This window comes from Harpegnathos saltator, unplaced genomic scaffold (assembly GCF_003227715.2).
Source record: "Harpegnathos saltator strain DR-91 unplaced genomic scaffold, Hsal_v8.6 scaffold1, whole genome shotgun sequence".
Lineage (NCBI taxonomy): Eukaryota > Metazoa > Arthropoda > Insecta > Hymenoptera > Formicidae > Harpegnathos > Harpegnathos saltator.
In genome coordinates this window covers 1,350,771-1,375,223 of record NW_020229872.1, presented here as the reverse complement: position 1 = coordinate 1,375,223, position 24,453 = coordinate 1,350,771, and the positions used below count along the sequence as shown (strand labels likewise).

Below are 24,453 nucleotides of genomic sequence, written 5' to 3'. Positions count from 1 at the left end.
ATGGATCGTGGCGCGGACGATAGAGGGAAGGAAAAAATGAAGAAGGAAAAGGAAGAAAGGACACGTTTTCTCGAGAGAGGACCAGGAGGACGAGTAGGAAGGCGTGCGTGGTTAAGAACAGTCGGCCGAAACAAAAGGCGGAGCGTGGAGAAACGTCTGAGCATCGCTCGGCATTGTGTTTTATGCCGGAACGGGTTTTAAATAAAAGAGTAATGTGTTTGTCCGTTGCCACCACCGTGCTACCACCACCGTCACACCGGTAGCGCGCGCGGCGGTACTACCCACCACTACCATCAGCCTCCTCACCACCACCAGCACCAGCACCACCTCCGCCAGCGTCGCCGCCGCCGCCGCCGCCGCTGCCGCTGCTACCACCGTCACCATCACCATCACCGTCACCACCATCGGCCACCGCGCGCTATACGGAAGATACACACAACCGACGACGCATACTTACACCCCGACCCCGTGGCGAGAGTGGGTAAAGGTATGGTAGGTGGGTACGCGGCTAGGTATGTCCCCCTTTCAACTCCGGCAGATATAAACTCTTAACATCTCCGTTTGGTACAGCTCAGGCCTGCCAATCGGTGGCGGACGGAGGCGTGGTTGCAGCACAGAGCGACCTCGCGTTTGGCCGAGGCCCCGGGGTGGAACACTGTGGCACAGTGTTTTATTTCGCGTGTGGAGTGTGGAGGGGACCGTTAGTTTCTGCCCTATCCTTCCCTTCCCCTCCACGAACCACCCCCTACCCTCTCTGCGCGCGCGAACCTCCGCGGATCGTGTCACACACTCGCTCCCTCTTCTTCTCTCCCTCTTCGTGTCCTCCGCCCTGCCGCCGTCGGCGGCGGCGGCGGCGGCGGCGGCGGCGGCCGCCACCGCCACCGCCGACTACGGCCCCCTTGAGCTCCCACTTTGCTGCCGCCGCCACCGCCGATACCGCCGCGTCGCGCGCGCTACCGCCTCTCTGTCTATCCGCGCGCGCTACCTGAATCGACTCACCCGGGATGCTGCAATTGTTGACAATGCCGGCGAGCGAGCGGGAGTGAGAGAGACGGAGCGGAGCGAAAAGAGAGAGAGAGAGAGAGAGAGAGAGACAGAGAGAGGGGTGGCGAGTGTATGTCGCGGGGCGATTCCGCATTTCGGCCCACGACCGCCGAACGAGCGGGTGTCGTTCTCTCCACGTCGTGACAGGCAGCGGCCGCAGAAGTGCGGATTCGCGGAAGTGCGGGCGCGTGCGCGCGTACGGTTACCGGGTAGTACCTATCTACCTCCGTACAGCTACCTAATTAGCTAGCTAGCTAACTACCTACTTGGCTGGCCCGCGTATCCCGCGTATCTCTTGCCGCGTTTCGTTGGTGCCGCGAAGCCGGCGGTCGCGAGGCTCGAATTTCACCTACAACGACGACGTGTCGATGACGAGGATGCCACGGGTGTCGGGTAGAACGGCTGAACCGTGACGCGAGCGCGGCGACAGTGTCGAGCAGGCCAAGAAGAGGCTATCGATTCCGCGGCTAGGTGGTTGGTGCTGATACATCGGAGCTTCCTAGAGAGAGAGAGAGAGAGAGAGAGAGAGAGAGAGAGAGAGAGGGAGAGAGAGAGAGAAAGAGAGTCGCCGTCATGCCTGCCTCCGGCATGGGGGTGAGCGTCGCCGAGTACGCGGTACCGCGCCCGGGCCGGATCGGCCGCGACGCGCGGTGATCGACGCGCGCGGTCGCCACCGACGACGCTGATGCGCCCCGACGGCCTCGGCTTGCTGATCCTCGTCAACGATATCGACCCCGCCAGCGAGAGAGCGCTCGCCGAGCGCGTTCGTGCAGTGAACGAGCATGTCGCTACCCCGCGGCGTCGGCCTCGGCGTCGACGTGGGCCAATTGATGCAGCATCAGCAACAGCAACAGCAACATCATGTGCTGCCGGCCGCGTTCTTCCTGCGCGCCAGTGCCGAGAGGTACCAGCGGACCCCCAAGTGCGCGCGATGTCGTAACCACGGGGTCGTGTCCGCGCTCAAGGGCCACAAGCGCTACTGCCGATGGCGGGACTGCGTGTGTGCCAAGTGCACCCTCATCGCCGAGAGGCAGCGCGTCATGGCCGCACAGGTAAGAAGCCGTCGCCAGGAAGCTGACGGACGTGCCGCGACACACGTTGGCTGGGAAACTCTCTTGCTCCTTGCGCGTCCAGAGGTAGGACCCGTTACGGTGGGTCCAGACTTGTGTCGCACCATCGTATCGTAATTGCGTATCATGGTCGGCCGAATGTGAACGGGATGCCGTAAACCAGGTCCAGGCTCAGACTTCCAGATCGTATCACCATCATGCCTTCCTTCCTTGCTTCTTCAATAAATAATGAAGTAAAATGTAGCTAGCAGTGGCTAACTGCTGAGAAAGAGACATTATCTCTATGGGAGGTAACATGGAACCAAAGATACGAACGCGTGCTAGGTGGAAAACAAAAAAACAAAATGCTGACTTCAAGTAGTCGAATCGTATCTGCGTGTCACTTTGATACGCGGTTACGATGCGCAAAAACGATACAATGTCCCGTCCATCCTTGGCCGATTACGATATGCGATCATGATACGATACGGTGATGCGACACAAGTCTGGATCTACCTTTAGACGCTTTGAAACGTTTCAAACGGATAATATTTGCCTCAATTACGTTATGATCTCCCACGTAAAGGCCACAAGGCATCCCAGTATCATCTAGAGCGCGTTCGGAAAGCGCCTGGACAGTGTCCTAGAACGTCCCAGGCACGTCCCATGATGATTTCGGGACATGTTGTGCTGAACGAACTATATGCATTCGGGGTTGAAGGAAACATCAATAGAGCTTTTAGTTTTTACACACCAAATTCGATCCTGGGAATCGGAAATTCTGTCTCCTTCCTTCCGGAACGCGTTTGCATGCATAAAAAAATGCTTCAAAGTCTATGAAGCGTTTAGTGGACTGTAGGGTATTGGAAACTGAGAGCTGTAGGGTGAAGGTTGAAACTCGATCGGTCGGGATGAAACGAATGAGAATACCAGAATCAGAATTAATCGGTTCGTCGAGTTCTAATCTCTAATCCGCAATTTTCAATCTCCGATACCTCAGCCTGACAAGGACGACGTGCCAGCACCATGTCGGCTTGGTAAATTCCTTCGACGGAGCGCGAAGAAGGAGAGTGATCGCGATTGTGGGACTTGAGCGATCGTGATGAGGATTTTCTTGTGACGATTATCGTCAGGATCCTAGACACTGTGATTCATCGTTGAGGAGGTCTATTCATGGCTGCGCGCAAAAGTGTGAAGAAATATCGGAATATATCGTAGATCACGTAAAAAAACGTACGAGCGATAGAGCCGAGATAAAATGCCTGTTTAATCGAAACCTCATAACCCTCGCAGCGGCAGTCGTTGTAAAATATTCCGTCCAATGGATCTCATTTTGCGTGCGATTTCTGCCGATCGTTAATTAACTCGCCACTTATGCGCCATTATTGCGTGTTCTTCCGAAATATGAGTTTATAACTGTAACCCAAATTGCCCTTTAGTCCCCCTCGCGTGATCGCGCCCTGTTTGATGTCACATTATACATATTATCGAGTAGTACGCGTACGCGTGTTTATCCAAGATAATCTATATCCGATATCCGCAAATAAAAGCTGTCACCGACACAATTCCGCCGATGTGACGCGGGCGCATTAGTGTGTCCGACAGATCGCGGGTAGAATTACCGGCTCATGTAACGTTTCGCAGGGTCGTAATACTATACACACACACACACACACACACACACACACCTGAGATTCCGCTTCGAGCATCCTCGGCATGATCGGCTTATGCCCAGCCCGGTTCAATTTCATTGGAAATCTCAACATCCTCCTTCGACGAGCCTTCGCTCGCTCGCTCTGCTCAACAACTAAGCGATACACACGTAATTGTCACGATCTTGCGACGCGGAAAGCTCCGGAATCTACTTTGCTACTCGCGGGGGAATGTGTTAACACGTTAACCCTCCCTCCCCTTGCCAGCGGATACCTAGCGCGAAATTAATAAGTTCTTCGTGTGTCGTGAAACATAAAATGAGAATTGATTGAACGCTGGATCGTCCGGTCTCCACTGATCGGTGAAAGTTTGACGTTGAAATTTTCAACATGAACATCGTCCGCCGCGATCTACTCGCGTAGAAGTGGACTCCGTCCAGTTGTTGGTCTCTTGTTTCTTCATCTCGCTACCGTTTCGCTACACATCACATAATTAACACGTTTAACCGAGCAGACCGACACCAACGTGTTGAGATCTTTTGCTCCTGCTCATGTCTCCGAGCTCGAAGAGCGCTTACCATTTCGCGAGATCCCCTCGTTGAATTCCCCCTCCCCCCCCACCCCCGCGCCCTTGAGTCAGCCCCCAACGGAGAGAGCTACCGTCGCGTAGCGAAACACGAGCAATAGCGCTAAATAGCTAAAATAATCGGTGAAAATCAGCGTGGTGGCGGTTAACGCGCGTTAAATAAGCACGAGCCGCTTCTGCCACCCTCCGCAGCCCCCGTCGACGAGCGTACAAATTAACGAGTTCCACGTTGATTTTTCCGCTTCACCGCCCCTCGGCGGCCGGTTCTCAAGCGTCGGACAAACTGCTTCAGGTCGCGCTCAGACGGCAGCAGGCCCAGGAGGAGAGCGAGGCGCGCGAGTTGGGCCTGCAATTGCAATACAATACCGGCAGCTGCACCACCGCCCCCGTTCTGCCGGCGGCCGCCGGCGCGACGCCAGCTGGTAGCCCGCCCCCGCACCCGGCGCACGTAGGGAGTCCGGCGGGCATCGCGATACCCGCGGCGGCCGCGGCCGCCGCCGCCGCCGCCGCCGCGCACATCCAGACGCAGCTCCAGCACCAGCCAGAATGCGGCCTCCTGCCGAGGAAGAGGTCCACGCAGGACGAGTATCGGCAGCCCAAGGTCGAGAAGGGCGACGCTATCGTCGGCGGCGGTGGCATCACCGGTGAGTCGCAATCAAACTGCTGGGTTCGCGAGATCACCCCGATCGCGGGGGGTGAGCTCCGCTTCCGGCCGCCTTCCGGCGGCCTTTGGAATCTCGAGGACGCAGTTGCGACGGCGAGACTCGGGGAAATCGACGATGGTATTGCGTAACACCGAGTACCACCGAGACGATGAACACGACGCGGTCTTATTCCTGCCGGCGAGGACGAGATACGAGGAGACGAAGGCGTCTATTCATTTCTTTGAGTTTCCTTCAAGGTCCCTCAGAAATATATTAGAAGCCTGTCGCATATAAATCTCAGTTTACAATTTTTGAATTTCAATTTAAAATAGAGGATCTTACTTGATAGAGGAGCCGATAATTTTTGATCGCTCGGTAGTTCAAGTGATTAACAGGTCCTCAGGTTTTAACTGACAAGGCGTTCGTTTCCGCCTTTCTTGGACTCGACTCTTCACGACAATTCGCGGGGGTGATCGCCGTCTTCCGGTCGTCCTCTCACCGTCTCAAATTCATTCTCGATCGAGTTCAACGAGTCTCCGTCGTCGTGCCGTCGACGTGTCGGTACAAATGTTACGCTCATAACACGGCGAAGAAAATAGCTTCGCGCTGTGGCGAGTAGCAACAGAAGCGCAATACAGGGTATAATAAACGGCGGCACGCGACCGAAGCGGCCGCGCATGTGCGTGTCGGCACACGCATGACTTGCGGACGAGTGCCCATTAGGAACGTGCGTACACGTCTTTAAGTAGGGCAAGTGGCCGCTATGGCCATAATGTTAAGTAAATAATGGCGAGGCTCGCGGGCCCTTATTATGCCACTCGAAGCAGAAGTCGTACTCTCGTTAGTGGCGGGTGCCTTTAATTCTCTCTCCGTTACGCCTCGACCCTTCCGCTCTTCTCCTTTCGCAGGCTTCTTTTCCGCCACGACTCATTCTCACCCTATATATTATATATACAGAATAAGTGGAGTGCACACGCGACCTGGCATAAGCCCAAGTGCGTTTTCGCTCCTCTGATAAACGCACCTTGCCGCAGCTTTGTGCGTTAACGGGCGGACATTTTTAAATTTCGATGCCATTTCTTTACAGCACAATGCACGCTCCTTGTTAGCCACAGACAAACACCGTTAATGTCGGGCTCGCCGACTCGCCGTCCTTGATATTTCAGGATATGGTATCACTACATATTTGCTTATCAGATTTAACGTAGCGGATAGTGGATAACGATGTCGTTTATTGCTTGTATGAACATTACATCGGTTTTTCGATCGAGAATAAAGTTCATATCGCCGCGGAGAAAAATCGGTGATATTAGTTTGGCTAGGCAGTTGTTAAATGTAAATTGGAATTTTCGCAAATGAGGATTCGAAGATGTGATTCGATTATAGATTCGAAAATTCATCCCCTGATCGATTTCGAAGCTCAGAAACGTAAATGAGATTAAGAGCGGGTTTAATCATCGGGATGTGTAACGTTAAAAATCAAATGGGACGCGAGTAATGGGGATCGCGTGACGCAAAAGTCCGCTGACAATTATGTGAGCCATAAGAATCGGCTTTTTCCCGGCGGGCATCACTTTACAGGGGGTGCGCCAGTTGCGATGGAGCATCACTTTATAACAATGCAGTTGCAATCGACTGTCGGTTCCGTCGGTGCGCGGCCACTCTACTATGTAGCATTTTTCTATCGCGCGCGCGCGCGTTGCATTTTATTGTTACCTCTGGCGGTGACGTCCGAAAGAGACCGCGCTTCGCGGATATAATTGCGGTTAATAAAATCCATCTGCATCGTGACATCTCGTTACACGCATGTCCACTCAGCCCGTACACTTGCAACGAAACCCGCGCGCAGGCGGATCCATTTATAACTGCTCACGCGTTGCGTTTTAAAACCGTTATTTAGGCGAAGCGTGCTTTTTCCGTGCGCGGCGGGGCACTTGTTGGAGTTCTCAATGAAAATGTCGAGGCAGCGAAAATTAAATTCTCGAATAGAAGTAAATCCACGTTGATTAGACGGAGAGAAAGTTTTTTCTCCCCGCTTGCGAGGCGCACGTTGAAGTATTCGAGCAAAAATGTTTAAATAGCGGAAATTAAAATGTCAAACAGAAACCATCCGCGATGATTAAATGAAGAAGGTAAAAATCTTACTCGGTTCCATTATACAATTTTTGTTATATTTCGATACGTGACGTTTTTTACACAAAAGTCATGCATTTTTAAAACTTTGCTGGCAGAAACGATTGTTTCGCAGCTGAAGCAGATATAAGATATTTTTTTCTGTCTACCAGTGCTTGTAATTTTTATTACAAAAATCGGACTTTTTTGCCTGCGATGTACGTTCGTCTATGTCACGTAGAAGCGAAAAAACCAGAGAGAGAGAAAGAGAGAGAGAGAGAGAGAGAGAGAGAGAGAGAGAGAGAGAAACGAAGGGGGCGAGAGGAGCAGGACAGGTCTGATAAAGATCGTCCCCCGGGCGAATTCGAAGCGCGCGAAAAAAGGGCGAACCGTGTCGACAAAGAATATCACAGGCGAACATTTTCTTGCCGCGAGGGGAAAGTGCTGCCGCGCTTCTCTGTGGAACGTGGATTCTGTCGCCGACGAAAAAGAAAAGGAGAAAAGGAGATACGAAGGCAGAGCAGAAGGACGTCGAGAGGAAGGAGACGTTCTTCAACTTCTGCCGAAGTAATTCAAAAGTAATTAAGAACTACCATTCGCGCTCACCGGTCGAAAGTCTCGATTTGCATCGTAGTCGCCGATAACACTCTGCGCCGTTCAATGAGCATTTCAGTGTCGTTCAGCATATATTATCTCTCCGGGTCGTCAGCTAGCAGAATTTTCCTCGTTTGTTCTTCCTCCCTCACCCCCGAATGCCCGTCCTCGAGAAGTCTCGTCCTCACGCGAGAAATTATCGTGACTGATCCACAAGCCCCCTAGTCCTCCTCTTCTCACGAAAATTTCACTCGTTGACAGGACGGACTGTAGTGTCGTAGAGACCGATGAAAAAAAGAAAAGAAAAAGAGAAACTACGAAAAACGAATGACGTTGTCCGTCACGACGAAGAAACTCCTTGGGCGCACCTGGTTTCAATTACGGGTGGCGAGTGCACCGCGCATATACCTGCGAAGAACGAAGGGAGATAGCTAGAGAGAGAGAGAGAGAGAGAAAGAGACCCAAGATGTCTCTCTCTCCGGCCGATCTTCGAAACAGAGTGCTTACAGTAGTATATAGACGAGCCGGGGGAGAGTCTCCGGTCGAGAGAAGTTTAGCAGTAATTGAATTTCTCGGGCCAGTGCCTTCGACCGCGGGGGATTCTGGCTTGGTCGGTGGTACACCCTCTCTCTCTCTCTCTCTCTCTCTCTCTCTCTCTCTCTCTTTCTCTTTCTTTCTCTCCGTCTCTCTTTCTGTCTCTCTCACTCTCTCTCTCTCTCTCTCTCTCTCTCTCTCTCTCTCTCTCTCTCTCTCTCTCTCTCGCTCGCTCTTTCTCCGAGTAGATGGGAGAGAGAGATCACGAGGTTGCCTGCCAAGTGGGTGGGTGAGCTCTCGGTGGCGGAGGGAAACTCGACGAGCCCCCATTATATCGCGAACGGGGAAAGAGATATCCACCTCTTTATACTTAATGCTAGGGACGGACACTCGCGACTCCGTCGAAGAAGTGGCAAGGGGGATCCCTTTCTGCGAGCGTGCGGAGAAAAATTTCGACGTCCGAGCTGAGGCGAGGCGCAGGGGGTGAGTTGCGATTTTTTCGCTATGCCGCTTCCCTCGCTACGTCAGCATCGTCCACGCTCGGATGGAACGCGCGTCGCGGCGAATCGTCGCGCCATATCGCGGAAATTCGCGGAATGTCATTAATTGTCGAATCGCTTCCGAGCGAGAGCGGGCTGCATTTCCCAAGACGAGTCGGCTCGACTTGGGAAATTCATCATTCGGCGATTGACTCTGATAATTGACTCTTCAGAGTGAGTGACAGAGCATATTGCCGTGATGTTTCATCGATATGTTAATTCGATCGCAAACAACAGGACACACGTATATTAAAAATATTTTCGATTTTGACTTGCTTCATTCACCCACGCCGACACTGATCTCGTCTCTCTCGAAAGTTTTTCAATTAACACCTTGCTGTCGCTTTTCTTCGACCGTCCGAAATCACGACGCATTTATCGCTGATCCCTTTGTCGCGCGGACGAACCGATTTCTCAGAGATATCGATCGCGAGTAACGTCCGACGATCAGTCGTCCGTGCGACTAATTGATCGCCCGCCAATAAGGTCACGGAATTCGCGTATGAATTATATTAAGCGACATTTATGGGAGCGATTAAAGTGCGCACAGCCTGGGTCTCGCGTAGCAAAGGGCGAAACGTCGCGGCGCAGTCATTACGTCGAAAAGGAGGATGTAGAGATTTGGTCTTTCCGCTGAATTCTCCGTGGAGGAGCAAGCACGTAGGATACGCTTTGTAGGAGCCGGTGCACACGTACACACATACATGCGCACACATACACGCACACATGCATATGCACACGCACATAGACACACATAGACACACACGTACAAGACGGGTGCCTTTTGCACGTACGTGTGCGACACACCCTTTATCCCGCAAGGATCACTTGGTCGCTCCGTCTACCGGGACCATTATCCGGCAGTTTCTCGGCAGGAGAGAGAGAAGCTTCTTCGAGTGTCCAAGAAACTTTGTGAAAGACCAGTTCGCTTCCGTTCTTCCTCCTTCGTGGCTGCGGAGGACACCAGGAAATTATTTCGCCCCGCTGTAATACGCTCCCCTTGGGTTTGCACCCGCCGTGCGCTCGCTCGTGAGGACTCAGCCGGCGTGTCTTCTACGCGAAGCAAGCGACAGGAGCAAGAACAGATTCCGCCGATGGTGCGGCGGATTTTCGTCAGATGTCGAAAGTTCACCTCGCTTTTTACGCGCTATATGTCGCCAAGTTGAATCGCGCGTCGCGATCTGCAAATGGGTGGCCATTTGCTTGGCTGAGAAATCCCGCTTCTGCACGCTCCAAACTTTTCTACCGTGAAAGTACGACAAAGTGACCGTCGGATCGTAAATTAAATTAAAGAATAATAAATAGGCGGTAGATTCTTCGTCGCTCTTCGTCGTGTCGTACATCTCGAGATTATCGCGTGATATAATTTAATTTAATCAGCACCCGATCTGATACGTCGAGGGAAGGAGAAATCTTTCATGAATCGACATCAACGAGCTCGTGCTTACGAGGAGCAGCGATCACCCTCGACTGGACGACTCGTCAGAGCGCATCGGGGCTGAGATTCAACGACGGGATAGCCCCGATGTCCTCGTTAATCGATCACCCGTTATATCGGCTCGCGATCGCGCAAGGACTCGGCATGGTAAACACGCGCGATTTGAGTAATGAAATTCGAAGCCGGATAAGGCAGGAGATCGGCACGCTTGGCACGGCTACCTAATGCTCTCACGACGTGCCTGGCAACATTGTTTGCAAAGAGTCAGCGGGACTTCGGGGAATACAAACGCGGACAGATAGGTAAGGCCGAGCCCGACCTTACCTATTTGCATAGGTGTACTCGCTCCGCGCGGGGTCGAATGCATGTACACGTGCAACTCCGTCGTCGCCGTCGCCGCCGCCGCCGCCGCCGACGACGACGACGACGACGACGACGACGACGACGACGAAGGAGCGCGTCTCCTGAGAGTGTTTGAACAAAACTTCTGCCAGCGTTCTGGCTATACACGTTTCTCTCTCTCTCTCTCTCTCTCTCTCTCTCTCTCTCTCTCTTCACGGATTCGCCCTAGGACCGCCGCAGGCGGTACATATGAGCCTTGGCACGATCTCTGTTGATCGCTACGAGATCCTCGGGAATGTCGCTAAATACCATCTCGAACGTGATTTCATGCCGGCAACTTGGCGAACGTGAATGCGAAGCACGAGATCAAGAGTGGACGTCTTACGACGCCAAGTCGTTGGCTGCGCTGTACGAAAATATTTAAAAATCGCGGCGACTCTAGCAGCGACTCTCGAGTTGTGGATATTACGGATATATTCAACATCGTTTGTCCTCACGGTTGAACCTCAGATCTGAGCCTCGATCTGCGAGAAAAGGATAGACGAGAGACGGGAAACGTTTGCGGCAGAAGTTGCGCGATATTTTCGTCGTGCCATTGTGCGACGATAGCAGGAAAAGCGCTGGTTTCTGTCGGAAGAAGAATCTCCTCTCAACTCATTTGTTTAATATCTTTTCAATACTTTTGAAATGTTCCCAACATTTGCTGATGTTCTTTATACTTTACCTTTGAATGTCTCTTCAGTTTCTTTTTCTGTAAAAGCAACCTGACGTTTTCGCAACGCAAGAAGAATCTCCTCTCTCGACACTTTTTAAAATATTTTTTAAATACTTTCGAAATGTTTCTAACATTTGCTAATGTGCTTTGTACTTTATCTTGGAATGTCTCTTCAGTTTCTTTTTCTGTAAAAGCCTTCTGTAAAACCTAATGTTTTCGCAGCGGGTCACATGTACGGAGATGGTGTCCGGCGCAAAAGTGCTGCGACACGCGAATCGTATCCCACTGCGTGGAAAATATCACATTTTGTCACGTATGAGCTGACCACGTATTTCTGCGTTAATATGTGATGTAATAAGAATGTTACTTATCGCACGCGCACACACACACACACGCTCGCATATCCGCTACGTCGCGTATGGATATTTCTATACAATGACGAAGAGCGCGTAGTCTTCGATACGTGATAAAATACGATCCTTGCGAGTTTGCTTTTGTATCAAACGTCACGTCCCCGCGCGAATATCGGAACCGATAGCAGTTCGATTGATTGCGAAGGTAAGAGTTATTCGACGCTTCCTTATTCAAACAAACAGCTACATTTCTCTGCGCACGCATATATTCGATTCCCCTTGTCTTCCTCTCGTCTTGATTTACCGGCAAAGTTCGGCAGAATTTTCAAGATGTTCTTGTATTTACGTCTGATTGGATGCCACCTAGTCTCGACGAAGACCAGTTGAAATGATCTTCGGAAGCCCCGTATTGGCCCTCTCTCTTTCTTACGAGAGAAAAAACGATGGAAATCAGACACTTTATCAGACGGTCGAGGCTTCTGTTACTTTCGAGTATAAAAGAAAACCGTTCCGTCCGATCGACTTAATTAAATAGCGGGGAACAGCGGAATCCTATCTTCGATTGACGCGGAGAGAGGATCCTTCCCATCGAGAGATTTTCCTTGACGCAACTAATTCACTTTTAGCGCTAAACGTCTGTTACACGTTGTATCTCGTTGCGCTGAGATCAAATGGCCGCTTTCAACTTAACTTCAAGTTGCACGACTCTGCAATCAGTTACGCAAAGATACGATTTCGTCGTGCAATCGTTGTATGACGATAGAGTAAAACTGCTCGCCGAAAAATGCTCTTCCATTGATTATCGATTTTATCTCATTCGATCTCATTATCTCCTTTCGACCGGAAGGATGGAAAATTTACTTCATTTTCTCTGAGAAAAATTTTTCTTTTTGATTATATTCCCCGAATTTCCAAGTACCCGCAACTTTTTACAGCAGTCCATAATTCAGGTACCAATTAGCCGATTAGCCGACAATGTCGGCGGGAGGCTCCATCGGCGTCAACGTGGTCAACGTGGAAAACGGCGATACTGATCGCGTAACGTGAAAATGACGGAAGGGAGTCGTCGATCGCGAACAAATCTCTTTCCCGACACGCGACAACATGGCGGCCCGGCCTGGCGAACTGGTAACGCATTGGCGAGCATCCAGCCAAGCGTAAAAGCCATCACTGTAGAGAGAGAGAGAGAGAGAGAGAGAGAGAGAGAGAGGACTGGCACGGCACGGCGCGACCAGAGAGTAGGGACGGAAAAAACTAACGATCACGTTATATTCCTCGGGGAAAAAGAAGCGAGACGCGGCGCGGAAGGACGAGCTCTCGAAGGAACCCCCGGCGGGGGATTGTGGAAGCGACAGGATGGGAAGGAAGGGCGAATCGCGAAACCCCTCCCCCCTCGGTCGGCCAAGGGAAGGCTGCCTGGCAGCGTCGCGTCGGTAAGCGGAGCTTGGCAAACGTTTACGAGGCATAAACGCCAAAACAAAAGGCGGCTGGGCGCGAAACAATTAAAAACGTTACGCCCGATCGCTCTCCAACGTTCCTCCTCTCTCCTTCGCCCCGGCTCTTTTCTTTCTTTCTTTCTCTCTTCGTCGCTCTTTCTCCCTCCCCTTGCCCCCTCCCCCGTACCCCTACCCTTTCACCTACCCTTTCTCGTTCTCTCTTGCTCTCTTTCCCCCGAACCTCTCTCACACCCTATCCATCATACACCCCGGGGTGTACACAGAACCACCCCGCGGCTGTATTCACCCCTTTCACCGCGACACACAGCGAAAACACATGGACGTTGTAAAGCGGTGCTCCCACGCGCACACACACGCGTGCAGATATACACACATACACACACACACACACACACATACGTACATTTGTACATACGCACGCACACACACCCGCAAACACCGACGCACACGGCGGAAGTCTGGAAATAAAAGGGAATCGCGACGATTTAATGACTGATCGGGCTGTTGCTCGCTGTTGCTGTCGCTGCTGGCTGAAGGACCCTTCCTCTCTCTCGCCTCGTTCCTGTTTTCCCTCTCTTTCTCTGGCATACACATATGTACCTCACACACACTCTCTTCCTCTCCCTCCCTCCCTCACATACACTCTCTCTCTCTCTCTCTCTCTCTCTCTCTCTCTCGCTCTCTCTCTCTCTCGCTCTTCTCGTGCCCGCGATAAGGAACTTGCCTTTTCTTCGAGCTCTCGCGCCGACACTCGAATCGACTGCGTCATTTCTGCGCGGCAGATCGGGCGCTGCTGCTATTTTCCGGGCGTATCGATACGTAATAATGAGAGTCTTTTCTCGCTGCTCAGATCCCGTTTCCGGGCTCGAGAACCACACACATCGGCTTGAGCTTGAAGCCGCCGTTGCTGCTGCTGCTGCGGCTGCCGCCGCCGCCGCCGTCGCCGTCGCCGCCGCCGCAGCAGCAATCGCTGTTGCTGCAGCGCGCGTATATCGGGGTGTTTTAACGGCCGTGCGATTTTCTCTGTCATGGCTGGTGCGCCGCGCCTTCCTCCCTTTCGACTCGTGGAACTAATTGACGCCGCGCGATCATCTCGCGTCGAGACACGATCGTTTCATCGATTCTCGGGATACTCGTTCGCGGTTCGTATTCCGTCCTCTTGTTCATTTTCGTTAGGTATTTCACACGTGCGAAATATCTAAACAAATGGAATAGAATAGATTTGCTTTCAATTTACAGTGCTGCTATTTATTATTGCTCCGAACATTCGGTTCTGGTGCAATCGTGTCGAACTTTTGTTGAAACGCAGGCCAGGAGTATTTTCGTCAGCAATACTTTCAGCACTTGAAATGAAATATTACTGATATATTACTGATAAAAATTATAGTATCTGTTTACCTGAAAGTTTGTTCTGGTATATTATAGAATTTTTTAAATGCAAACGTCTAAATTTCAGCTCGATTCACTCCTCGATCAGACTTTCCGCCAGGTATATTCTGACGTAGATGTATGAAACGTCGAAAATTTCGTCGCAGGGAGAAAGAAAGAGAAAGAGGACGAAGAAAGGGAGAGAGAGAGAGAGAGAGAGAAAGAGCACACCGGTCTCTCGATAAGTATTAAATCGGCGGATCGTGAAAGCGGAGAATTTCAATTTACGGTGCGGGGAAAGTTTCGGCGTAAATTACTTCCAGCCGTAATTTAACAGACTCGACGAAATTAACATCATGTACAAAGGCCGTTTATCAATCGCATGCGCGGCCAAAGAAAGAGAAAGCGTTTCAGAGTTCCGTACACACTTCAGTTACTTTACGATCGCACGAACAATAGGAAATGATAATTCATCGCCACCATCTCCCGCGCGTAATATCAGAGCCCGGAACTGGCGGGCTCGAAATTCGCGACGCTGCGTGGATTAACGCGGAGCTGTTCCGACGACGTTACTGAAAATACACATAAAACATTGTCTCGTCCGGGGATATTCTTTTTCGCTCGCGAAAGTGTTTCTCAAGTCTCCCACAAATGCAGAAAAAAGGCCCCAAAACTGTCTCCGGGAGTTCCAGCCGCAACCGCTGTCGCCAACTGTCGCGATTACTCGAATCAAAGGAACTCCGCTCAAAGGAATCTAGAAAAGAAATCTTACGCTGCGATTATCAAGTAACAAAATAATCACAAAGTGCGAACTTGTTCCGCGGGCTAAGCTCCAGCGCCTCGAGACGTTCGAGTGACTACGCGAAAGTATCCCCTCCGGATCTTAAGTCGTCTCCTCACCCTGCCTCTCTCTTAGACGATAAGAGGCGGTAAGGGGCGAGAAGGGGCTTGTATCGAGAGGAACGTCGCGAGCGAGCGAGCGAGCGCGAGCGCACGGTTAGGCTCGTTTCGCCTAAGCCTAATTTATAGGGATGTTTCGTGTCCTCCACAGTTGCCCCGCGGGCTGTGTCCTATTACTCCTATTCTCTATTATGCGCCACCGCCGTAGGCCGGAGCCTCCCGATATCTATGTGCCATTCTAAATTATTCGGTATTGTCCTCGCATGATTCCATTGTCCGCGTCTGTCTCCACCGTGCGCGCTGATACGCCACGCCGCCGCAGGTTAGGGCGTAGACCTACAACAACACCCGCCGTCGGATTGCGCGCGCGTGTATCTGCTTCGAGTGCGTCTTGTCATGATCGGTCAAGTGAGGAGAGAGGTCCCGGCGTGTGCGACTCTCTTTCTCTCTCTCTCTCTCTCTCTCTCTCTCTCTCTCTCTCTCTCTCTCTCTCTCTCTCTCTCTCTCTCCTTCTCTCTCTCGTTCTCTTGTAGACCTACGTACGCACAACATCGCCGCCGTACGTGTCTCTAATTAATCGCCACCACCACCGCCAGCGTCGATCGGCGTTACGCCGTAAGAATGCGCGGCCTGCCGGGGGTGAGTGTTCCTGACGGCTACGATCGCCGTTCGAATGACGTGACCGTGCTCATAGGAGAGTAGCTTATCGCCGGCTCAGACCTCGGTGTCGTATGTTGTAAAGGGGATCCTCAGATCTGCGATACGCGAGACACCGACGGGGTTGAAATTGAAACTTGACAAGATCGACCCGCGCGCGTCGCCGTTCAAACCGTTCTGGCTACTCTCACCGCTGATTTTATTAGTCTCGATTAGTTTCTTTTTTTTTCTTTTTTTTTCTTAAATAATCGTACACTTTTGATATAATCTGTCAGTAAATTTAATAGCTGGGAATTCAATAATTTACAAGTTAGGCACATATCTTCCGGATATATTGCGACCCTCTTTTGACAAAATATCTTAGCTCCCGCATGAAACAATAAATGCGTAGAGTCGGTGGAGAAAAGATTGCAACATTCTCGCCCCGATGAACTTCGGAACGGATGTCTAGTATTCGACAAGAGAGTTTATCTTCTGGAAGCGATAGAAAAAGAAAGTCAAAAATCCCTGTTGGAGACGTGCGCGTTGCGACACTCATCGAGAAGAAACACTATTGCAACTCGTCGTCCACCGACAACGACCGTCTCCGAAGAGGCAAGCACGAGGGAATTAATAGCGTCGTTCGGTCGAAAGGTTGAATCGCCTAATGACATTACTCAACCCGCTCGTTTACCAACGTGCGTCCGTCCGTCGCGCTCGGTTTATTTGGTTTAAGTTGACGTTTCTCTCTGCACCGAGTCGCGTCGCGGATGAGTACATATATCCGCCGCGTGTACCTCGCCTCGCCATTGCCGTCGCTGCTGCTCTCCTCTCTCGAGCGCAACGAGTTTTATTAACTTCCCCGAAGCGCGCGCGTCTCAAAATACACGGTTGCCCCGCATCGGGAGACACCCGAGAGAAGTTAGATCTTGCGTTCGTGTGTGCCCGACAAGAGAGATTACAATAAATTGCACACGCACCCTTCTCGAAATACAAGACGACCACTGCTCGGCGCAGAAGGGAAGAGGGGCGGCGGGGAGGCGGAAGAGGGGAGGAAAAGATTCCTGTTCGCGATACTGTGTTCTCCCTATTGTGCCTAGCGTCGCTACGCCTCGCCCAAAGGGCGCGACGTTCCACAGTGGTCTCGTTTTTCTCTCACCTTTTCCGCCATTGATTACGGGACCGGCGTTTTCTCGATGGCGCGGTCACTTGCGTCGAGCTTGGAAATCACATTATTCTTCAAACTGCTGGAGCGCGCGCGTACGCCGGAGGTTCGGCGGAGGTACACCGTCAATAAACAATACAAATTTCATCGTCGTCTTTTGGGTGAACGTTAGAAGCGTCGAATGATAACAAGTGAGCCAGTTTGTAATTTCTTGCAAAAATTTCCCCAAATTCATATAACGATGCATCTTGTGTTTCCGATGAACGTTGAGTATGAAACTGCAGGGGATAAATATTTTTGCTCTTGCGTAACGCATTTTCTCAAGAACTTGTCGCTTTCACCGCTCCACCGTCGTTGGTAGTGGCAATGTTAATGATCTTCCCGTAATTGATTCTCTCGATTTCGCCTCGAGTTGAAACTCGCATGAAACCCAGACGTCATTTTTCATCTGAAAAACCGCACCGAGCGATCTGCTCGGTGAAATAAAATCCAACACCGAGTCGCCATGAGCACCGCGATTCTATGCACTGCACTTGAAGATTCGTACTTCGCAAATCACCGAGATTAATCTCTCTCTCTCTCTCTCTCTCTCTCTCTCTCTCTCTCTCTCTCTCTCTCTCTCTCTCTCTCTCTCTCTCTCTCTCTCTCTTTCCCGGCCGCGACTTCCGAGTCATCGCGGCCGGACCGCGACGGGACATTGCAACAGTGTTACTCGAGCATGCTTCGTGCGGCCAGGACACCCTGTGTGCATTTGAAAATTGCAGCGCGGCTAACTCTCGACACCCTCAAGGACCCGGCAAATATGCACTTCGTTATACCGCTGCGCACGGGACTTTATGAAGGTTACATAGGGATATGAATTTCAACGTCGCGCGAGCGCGAGCGCGAGCGTTGACGAGAACCAGCCCGGAGGGGTTGATACCGGAGGGATCGTGTCCGCAAAGGAGAGAAAAAGAGAGGCAGAGAGAAAGAGAGAGCAAGGAAGACGGAGGGAAAGGGAGGGGGGGGAGAGAGAGAGAGAGAGGGAGAATGATATTTTAATAACGGCCCACGCCGGTAATATCTACCGGCGATTCCTACGGAGCCCGGAATGATACGGTGTGTGTGTGTGTGTGTGTGAATGTGTGTGCAACACTTACACAAAAACATGCGAGTGCTGTGAGCGACGTAGCGCGTCGAGGGCTGAGAGAGAGAGAGAGAGAGAGAGAGAGAGAGAGAGAGAGAGAAAGAGAAAGAGAGAGAGGAGAATCCTCCGGGGACGCCCAGCAGCTACATTAACACCGGCTCTCGATATTGCATTCCTTTCCTTTGACGTCGGCCGGATGTCAATTATTAATGTTATTATCCAGATGCCGCGCCGCGGGACGGAGATAGCTGTACATCCCGCGCTGCGGAATTCCACCCTGCCGGCGCGTCCCGACCGGACACGTTCGAACATTTTTATTCAGCGTGCCGCTGAATAATTGATCGGCGAATCAATCGCGACTGTGTCGGCCGTTGCGCGTTCCGCACGTGACGAGACGTCGAGAGACTTGATCGACATTCGTTTTCTTCGGTTCCTTTCGATATATCGACCCCCGCGATTTGATAAATATAAAAAATAATAATAATAAAGGAACTTGAGAACACACGCGAAGGTACACAGAGAAGGTGAAATAAAATATCACCGAGTGATCGATAAATCATCGCGCACTACTCGAAACGATTCGCGTGACCGTCGAGGGACGTGCATCGAAGAAAAAGCGCGCTTTAAGCGCACGTTAAAGACCGTCGTGCTTAAACAGGCGGCTCGCACGCGCGACGGAGAGCGGGGTGGCCGCTTTCATACACGTACGAGAGGGTGAGTTGATTATGGCAGGGCGGCGGGTGAAGGGAGAGGGTGAAAACGGAAACCGCACGCTTCGTGGCTACATTTCCCCGACCTATCAATCCTCTCTCTCTCTCTCTCTCTCTCGCCCTCTCTCTTTATTTCTCTCCCTTTGCTAATAAACGGACGGTTAAACTTTTTAACGAGCGGTCAGACCTCCACCGCCTAAGCGCGCAACCGCCGATCGCTCCACGCGGGATTCTTTCACGCATTGCCGATGGCTCAATGGTCGTGCACGTGCATACACGCCCACGCGTGCTATAACAGCACCCTCCAGAAAGAGAGGAAGAGAGAGAGAGAGAGAGAGAGAGAAGGAGCCTCGGGTATTACTTTCAGTATCGCCCGAGATGCCTGTACCTTCGCGTGAGTGTGTGCGTTTGCACGTATAAGCGTGACCTCGCGCAATTATTTCTAACAACCTCGGAATGGTACAGCGCGATTCTCGAGAGAGGGAGAGTAAGATCACGATGTATGAATCGCCAGCCCCCCTTCCCTTTGACTTTTTCCCATCATCGGCTAATAATACCGAACACTCGCGGGATGGGATTTCAACGCGCTCGCAACAGTCCGGAAGATCCTCTCGTAACTTTTTACTCGGCCATAGTTCATTCAACGGAGATTGACGTCCCGATTTCGTGAATAGATTTTCGTGGTGTGATCGTTCGCTCGTCGTTTGCCCTGGTTTGCGAAATATCACGAGAGCGACGGAAAATGCGACCGCGGGTCGCATTTTCCGTCGCTCTCGTTGAATTTTCGTATGGGAAACGAAACCGCGATTTCTTCGTGATCACTCACGTATCCGTATCCCTCTAACGGAAGTTCTGTGCGTTCTGTTTCAGGATCAAAGCGATCCAGGATTTCTGAAAGCACGACGGCAACGATCCTGTCGACCAGCGATACTGGTAACGAGGACGACCGCGATTCCGACTCCGGCGGCGAATTGCGAGCCGACCGTTCACTCGGTACGACCATTATAAATATTGTCTGCTTATTATATCTGTATTTCTTTCCAACGTTTAATATATAATATGTAGTATATCGTAGAGAAAGAAATAGGGGGCGAGGGGAGGGAGAGGTATGAAGTTCGAACGAAAAAAAAGTACACTTAAACGTAATACAAAATCTAATGTTTTCTAACTTTCATCAACGTTAAAATTTCTTCCTCCGGCATTTCTTCCTCCGTACCTGTGCTTATTACTTATTAATGTTTGTTATTACAGCTCCAGAAAAACAATTTATAATTAAACGATTTTCATTAAATATCTTTTTCTCTCGTGAGGATTGAGAGTCGCAACCAACTTTTAAAGAGGAACACTTCAAATATCTCAATCGACTTCTAGATTGTTCATGAAAGCAAGTCCAGGTGGCGGGGATAAAAATACAATAACAACCCTTAGTTACACTTAACGTGCGCCAAGGGCAGCAATTAACGTCAGTGCTTCAATTATCCCTCGTTACAACCGCCTGCCTAGTTCCCCTAACCAGCAACGTAACTCTGCCCTTCTCTTCTCCCCCTCCCCCCCCTCTCTCTCTCTCTCTCCGGTCACGAGCTAAGCCGTGAAGTCTCTCCGTGCAAAGTGCCTCTGCCAAGTAACGAAACGGTCGAAATTGTCTTCTTACAGTGGTGTCGACGTCGTCGGGTATACCGGAGTCCGAGGCGGCGAGGAAACGCACCAGCAGCCTCAACGACTCCGAAGAAGGCAGCCCCGAGCCGGGCTCGCAGAGCCCGACGCATACGCCGCCGCTAACCCCTGCCCTGACGCCGCAGAGGGAGGACACCCCGGCGCCGGAGAACCTCAGTCTACGCAAGAGCGGAAGCCCGCTGCAGACGCAGCAGACTCTGCAACCGGTGGATCTGGTACAGCCTAGACCTAGTCCCCCGCTACCCTCGCTAGCTGTGAGTCCTGCAAGTTTCGATCTTATGACGGGGAGGGAGGTAGAACGTCGACGCCGTCGTTCGCGACGTTGACGGGTCGATTCGCGCGTCTCGTTCCGAATAATTCTGAAATAATTCCGAAAATTGTACATCGACGCGTGTCATGATGCATCGGGAAGGATAGTTACATGAGCAAAAATTATTAGGGCTCATAAAGCATAAGATCCCGATAAGGCTGAAAATAGGATGCCTCGTTACTGCCTAAAAAGGAATGCCTCGTTACTACCGCATCAGGTCCTGAGATGAATCTTTTAGGGATGCCTTACATTTTACAAAATAAGACAAAATTGATAGGAAAAGCTACCAATAAGATCTGAAACGTGTAATAAAATTGTCATAGTTTGGTATTGTTTTAGTAGGTACTCCCCCCCCCTCTCTCTCTCTATCTGGTTCTTTTAAAGATTTTTTAATTATACCGCAATTAAAAACAAATTTTATTAGTTTTATTCGTTTATCCATATTCATTAGTCTCTTCCAAAGATTTTTCTAGTATTGCCTTCGTTTTGAAATGCAGCAAACTTTAATAAAAACAGTAGGAGGATTTTTATCTCTGAAGAATGCTAAATTTTATTGTAAAGTATGCTATATTTTTAAAATAAAAAAATCTTGTTGTATACTAACGAGGTTATATAAAGCAATAAAGAAATTACAGTGTAAATTTCTTGGAATGAAAAGAATAAATATTTTTACTCAGGCGATAATAAAAATATTGCCTTATACGGCCCTATTAATACTGCGTTATGAGGCTCTGTTGATATTGCCTTATAAGTCTCTCATAATATTGCTTTATAAGGAGCCGTTAAACCGTTTGTTATATATCTTGTAGGGTCGTTGTCTTTCTATCCTTACTGTAGGACCCGATTAATGTCAGGGAAAAAATAATCAGGCTCCTACCAAAGCTCTATTAATTCTTCTACTCGGGTAGGCTCGTGCTATTGGTGATTACCAAAATTACCAATTTGAAACCTGTGACTTGAGTGACTCACGCTCAGACTCCAGAGTTTTGCTTTCAAATTCGAGTTGCTCAGGTAAATCGCACGCGACGTTATATTTACAAGCGCGGGTCTGAAAACGCACATCGACATTTTACCTGTTTCCTCGACCACCTGTCATCTTTACTCGAGAAGGTGCGGGATGATGGATAGGCACTGGCCGAACATTCTTAAACGAGACACTCGCTCGGTTGCAGGCCGCGGCGACGGCGGTGCATTTTCCGCCGTATGCACCTCTCTACGGGCCGACGGCGAGCTCGCTGTACTGCTCGCCGGCGTTGTATCAGCACCAGCACCATCATCACATACCGGAGCCGCGAGAGATTCAAATGCAGATGCAGATGCAGAACATTCAGCAGACCTGCGGGCTGCAGCAGCTGCAGCAGCAACAGCAGCAGCAGCAACAGCAGCAGCAACGCTCGCCGGTGGACGTTCTGCTGCGCGTGTTCCCCGGAAGACGTCGCGCCGACGTCGAGGCTCTCCTCCATCGTTGCAAAGGTAGGCTTTCGTTTATTCCCTTCCGTTCTGTTGGCTCGCCCGACACTCGAGCCCAAAAGTTCGAGGGATTTTCTTTCATTTGATTACATGTGTGCGATTAATACAACCGGACTTAGCGTGAGAGCACTTCTCCGTGGAAGATGTGCCGTTTGATTGGAAATTCTCAAAGTTCCGAAAGAAGCTTCCGCTGCTCGCGACTTGAAGTTTAAGTACACATAAACAACGAGGAAGGACACTTTTATTTGATCTGTACACTTGGAACGTTTATTTCTCGTCATTAGGAGATTAGTTACTCAAAAAGTCGCGTATGCGACAAGTCAAAGATGGCTTCGCTCTGTCGCTCTGAGAAAACTTCACGCGTTTACGCGACTGTCGGTGATTGTCTTCTAGGTTGCTTAACGTTTACTCGAGAACTTGCAGTGTTCCTTATGATTTGCTTCTTACGCTCTCTCGGCGTTATCGTCCCTTCCGATGCTCCCGAAGCTCGCTCGGCCGGAAGGACGAGAGAGACAAAAGCGGAAAAAGACCGAGAGAATTTGCCCGTGTGTCGCAGGCGACGTGGTGTCCGCCATGGAGGTGCTGGTCTGCGAGGACAGTCTGCAGCCGAAGTCGGCGTTCTCGCCGTTGGCGGGCGCCCTGGCGTCGGCCGCCGCGGCGTCCGCGTCCGTCTCGGCGGCGTACGCGAGCCGCGCCGCGTACTGCACCACCCCGATACCGTCTACGCGGCACCGCTTCTTGGCGGCGCCGTACACCGGCACCGGCTACCTGCCCACGGTCATCAAGCCGCCGAGCCAGAGCCTGCACGCCAACGGCACCGGCGACGCCTACCGGGAGACCAGCCCCGACGACGCCAGCGACAAGACCAGCTACTCCGAGTGACCTGACCCAGGTCACCACGCCGCCTGGTCGTACCTTCAGTAGCGTCCTAACGGGCCACGACGACGACGACGACGACGACGACGACGACGATGACGATGACGACAACGACGACGACAACGCGACGAGGAATCGCTCGCTCTCGCGACGCCTCGATGTGTGTAGCTCGGCCGGAAATTGTTCCCGAAACAACGACGCGATCGTTCGATCCGTGTCTTGCCCGAGCTGAGCGAGAAGGGAGATCGTTCTCGAAGAGGGTGAGGTGCTCGACAACGCGGAGACGCTTGAGATCGCGCGACGGTGGGATCAACGGCGTCTGTCGAGAAACTAGTTGCGACCAAGTTGGGATCAGCTGCTGGCTGATCGATTATCAGCCGATCGTACCTTCCCGGTAAACGAGTTTGAGTCTCCCGAGTAATAAGCTCGCTCGTAAGCTCTGAATGCGCAGAGTAGCGTGATGAATGGATCTCTACCGGCGGGTTGTCGTTGAACGTTGCGTTCTACCGACGGAAGAGCGTAATGAAAAAAGGAGAAGAAGAGAGAGCGAGGAACGTAAGAACGAAGAAGGGATAGAGGACATAACTCTGTGAGACGTAACATTGCAAGCGCCAAGATATATGACGGAAAGGTTCCGTTTGAAGGAAGAAACCAGCCACCACTTCCAGGAGATCCATGAAGTTTATATCGTCTCAAAGAGAGACCCCGACGCGGTGTTGGGTCTGCTCGTGTCACCGACACGCCTGCGGCCGGTACGCATCGCCGAACACGACGACGTCGCAACGAGGCTGTTCCAGAATGAAGACAATAAACGAGCCGTTGTCTCGAAGGGAAGAAGCCGCGAACGCTCGGGAGGTGTTCGCGCCGAGATGTCGAAGACAGTCGACAGGGGTGTCTGACAATCCACTTTAGTATCCTACGCAGTTGGCACGTTGCGTATGCTGTGCAACATCGAAGCGCATCGGTGATAAGGGAGAGGACGAGCGGAGGAGCGCTGGGATCGAGTCGGCATCATCGAAAAGATCGAGAGGGGAAGTGGAAGAAGAAAAAGAAGAAGAGGAGTGCCAACGGATGACGAGAAAAATTCAGTTCAGGCTGCTGATTCATCTCATCGCAGTATACTTTATACATGTGTAGATAAAGACTTATCATAGACAGA

General features: G+C 51.2%; 1 protein-coding gene across 1 annotated transcript; it reads left to right on the top strand.

The window, feature by feature from the left end:
* Nucleotides 1–1,098: 1,098 nt before the first annotated feature.
* On the top strand, nt 1,099–24,453 carry dmrt99B (doublesex-Mab related 99B). Its single transcript, XM_011143814.2, has 6 exons — nt 1,099–2,096; nt 4,624–4,975; nt 19,835–19,957; nt 20,618–20,892; nt 22,121–22,421; nt 22,975–24,453. Exons 1-6 carry the CDS (start codon nt 1,827–1,829, stop codon nt 23,298–23,300), a joined length of 1,647 nt encoding a protein of 548 aa, XP_011142116.2. The 5' UTR covers nt 1,099–1,826; the 3' UTR covers nt 23,301–24,453.

Coding starts and splice junctions, on each gene's coding strand:
- dmrt99B (XM_011143814.2), top strand. CDS start 1,827: ATGTCGCTACCCCGCGGCGTCGGCCTCGGCGTCGACGTGGGCCAATTG. Junction 4,976..19,834: donor CGGCGGCGGTGGCATCACCG/GTGAGTCGCAAT, acceptor GTTCTGTTTCAG/GATCAAAGCGATCCAGGATT. Junction 20,893..22,120: donor CCCCGCTACCCTCGCTAGCT/GTGAGTCCTGCA, acceptor GCTCGGTTGCAG/GCCGCGGCGACGGCGGTGCA.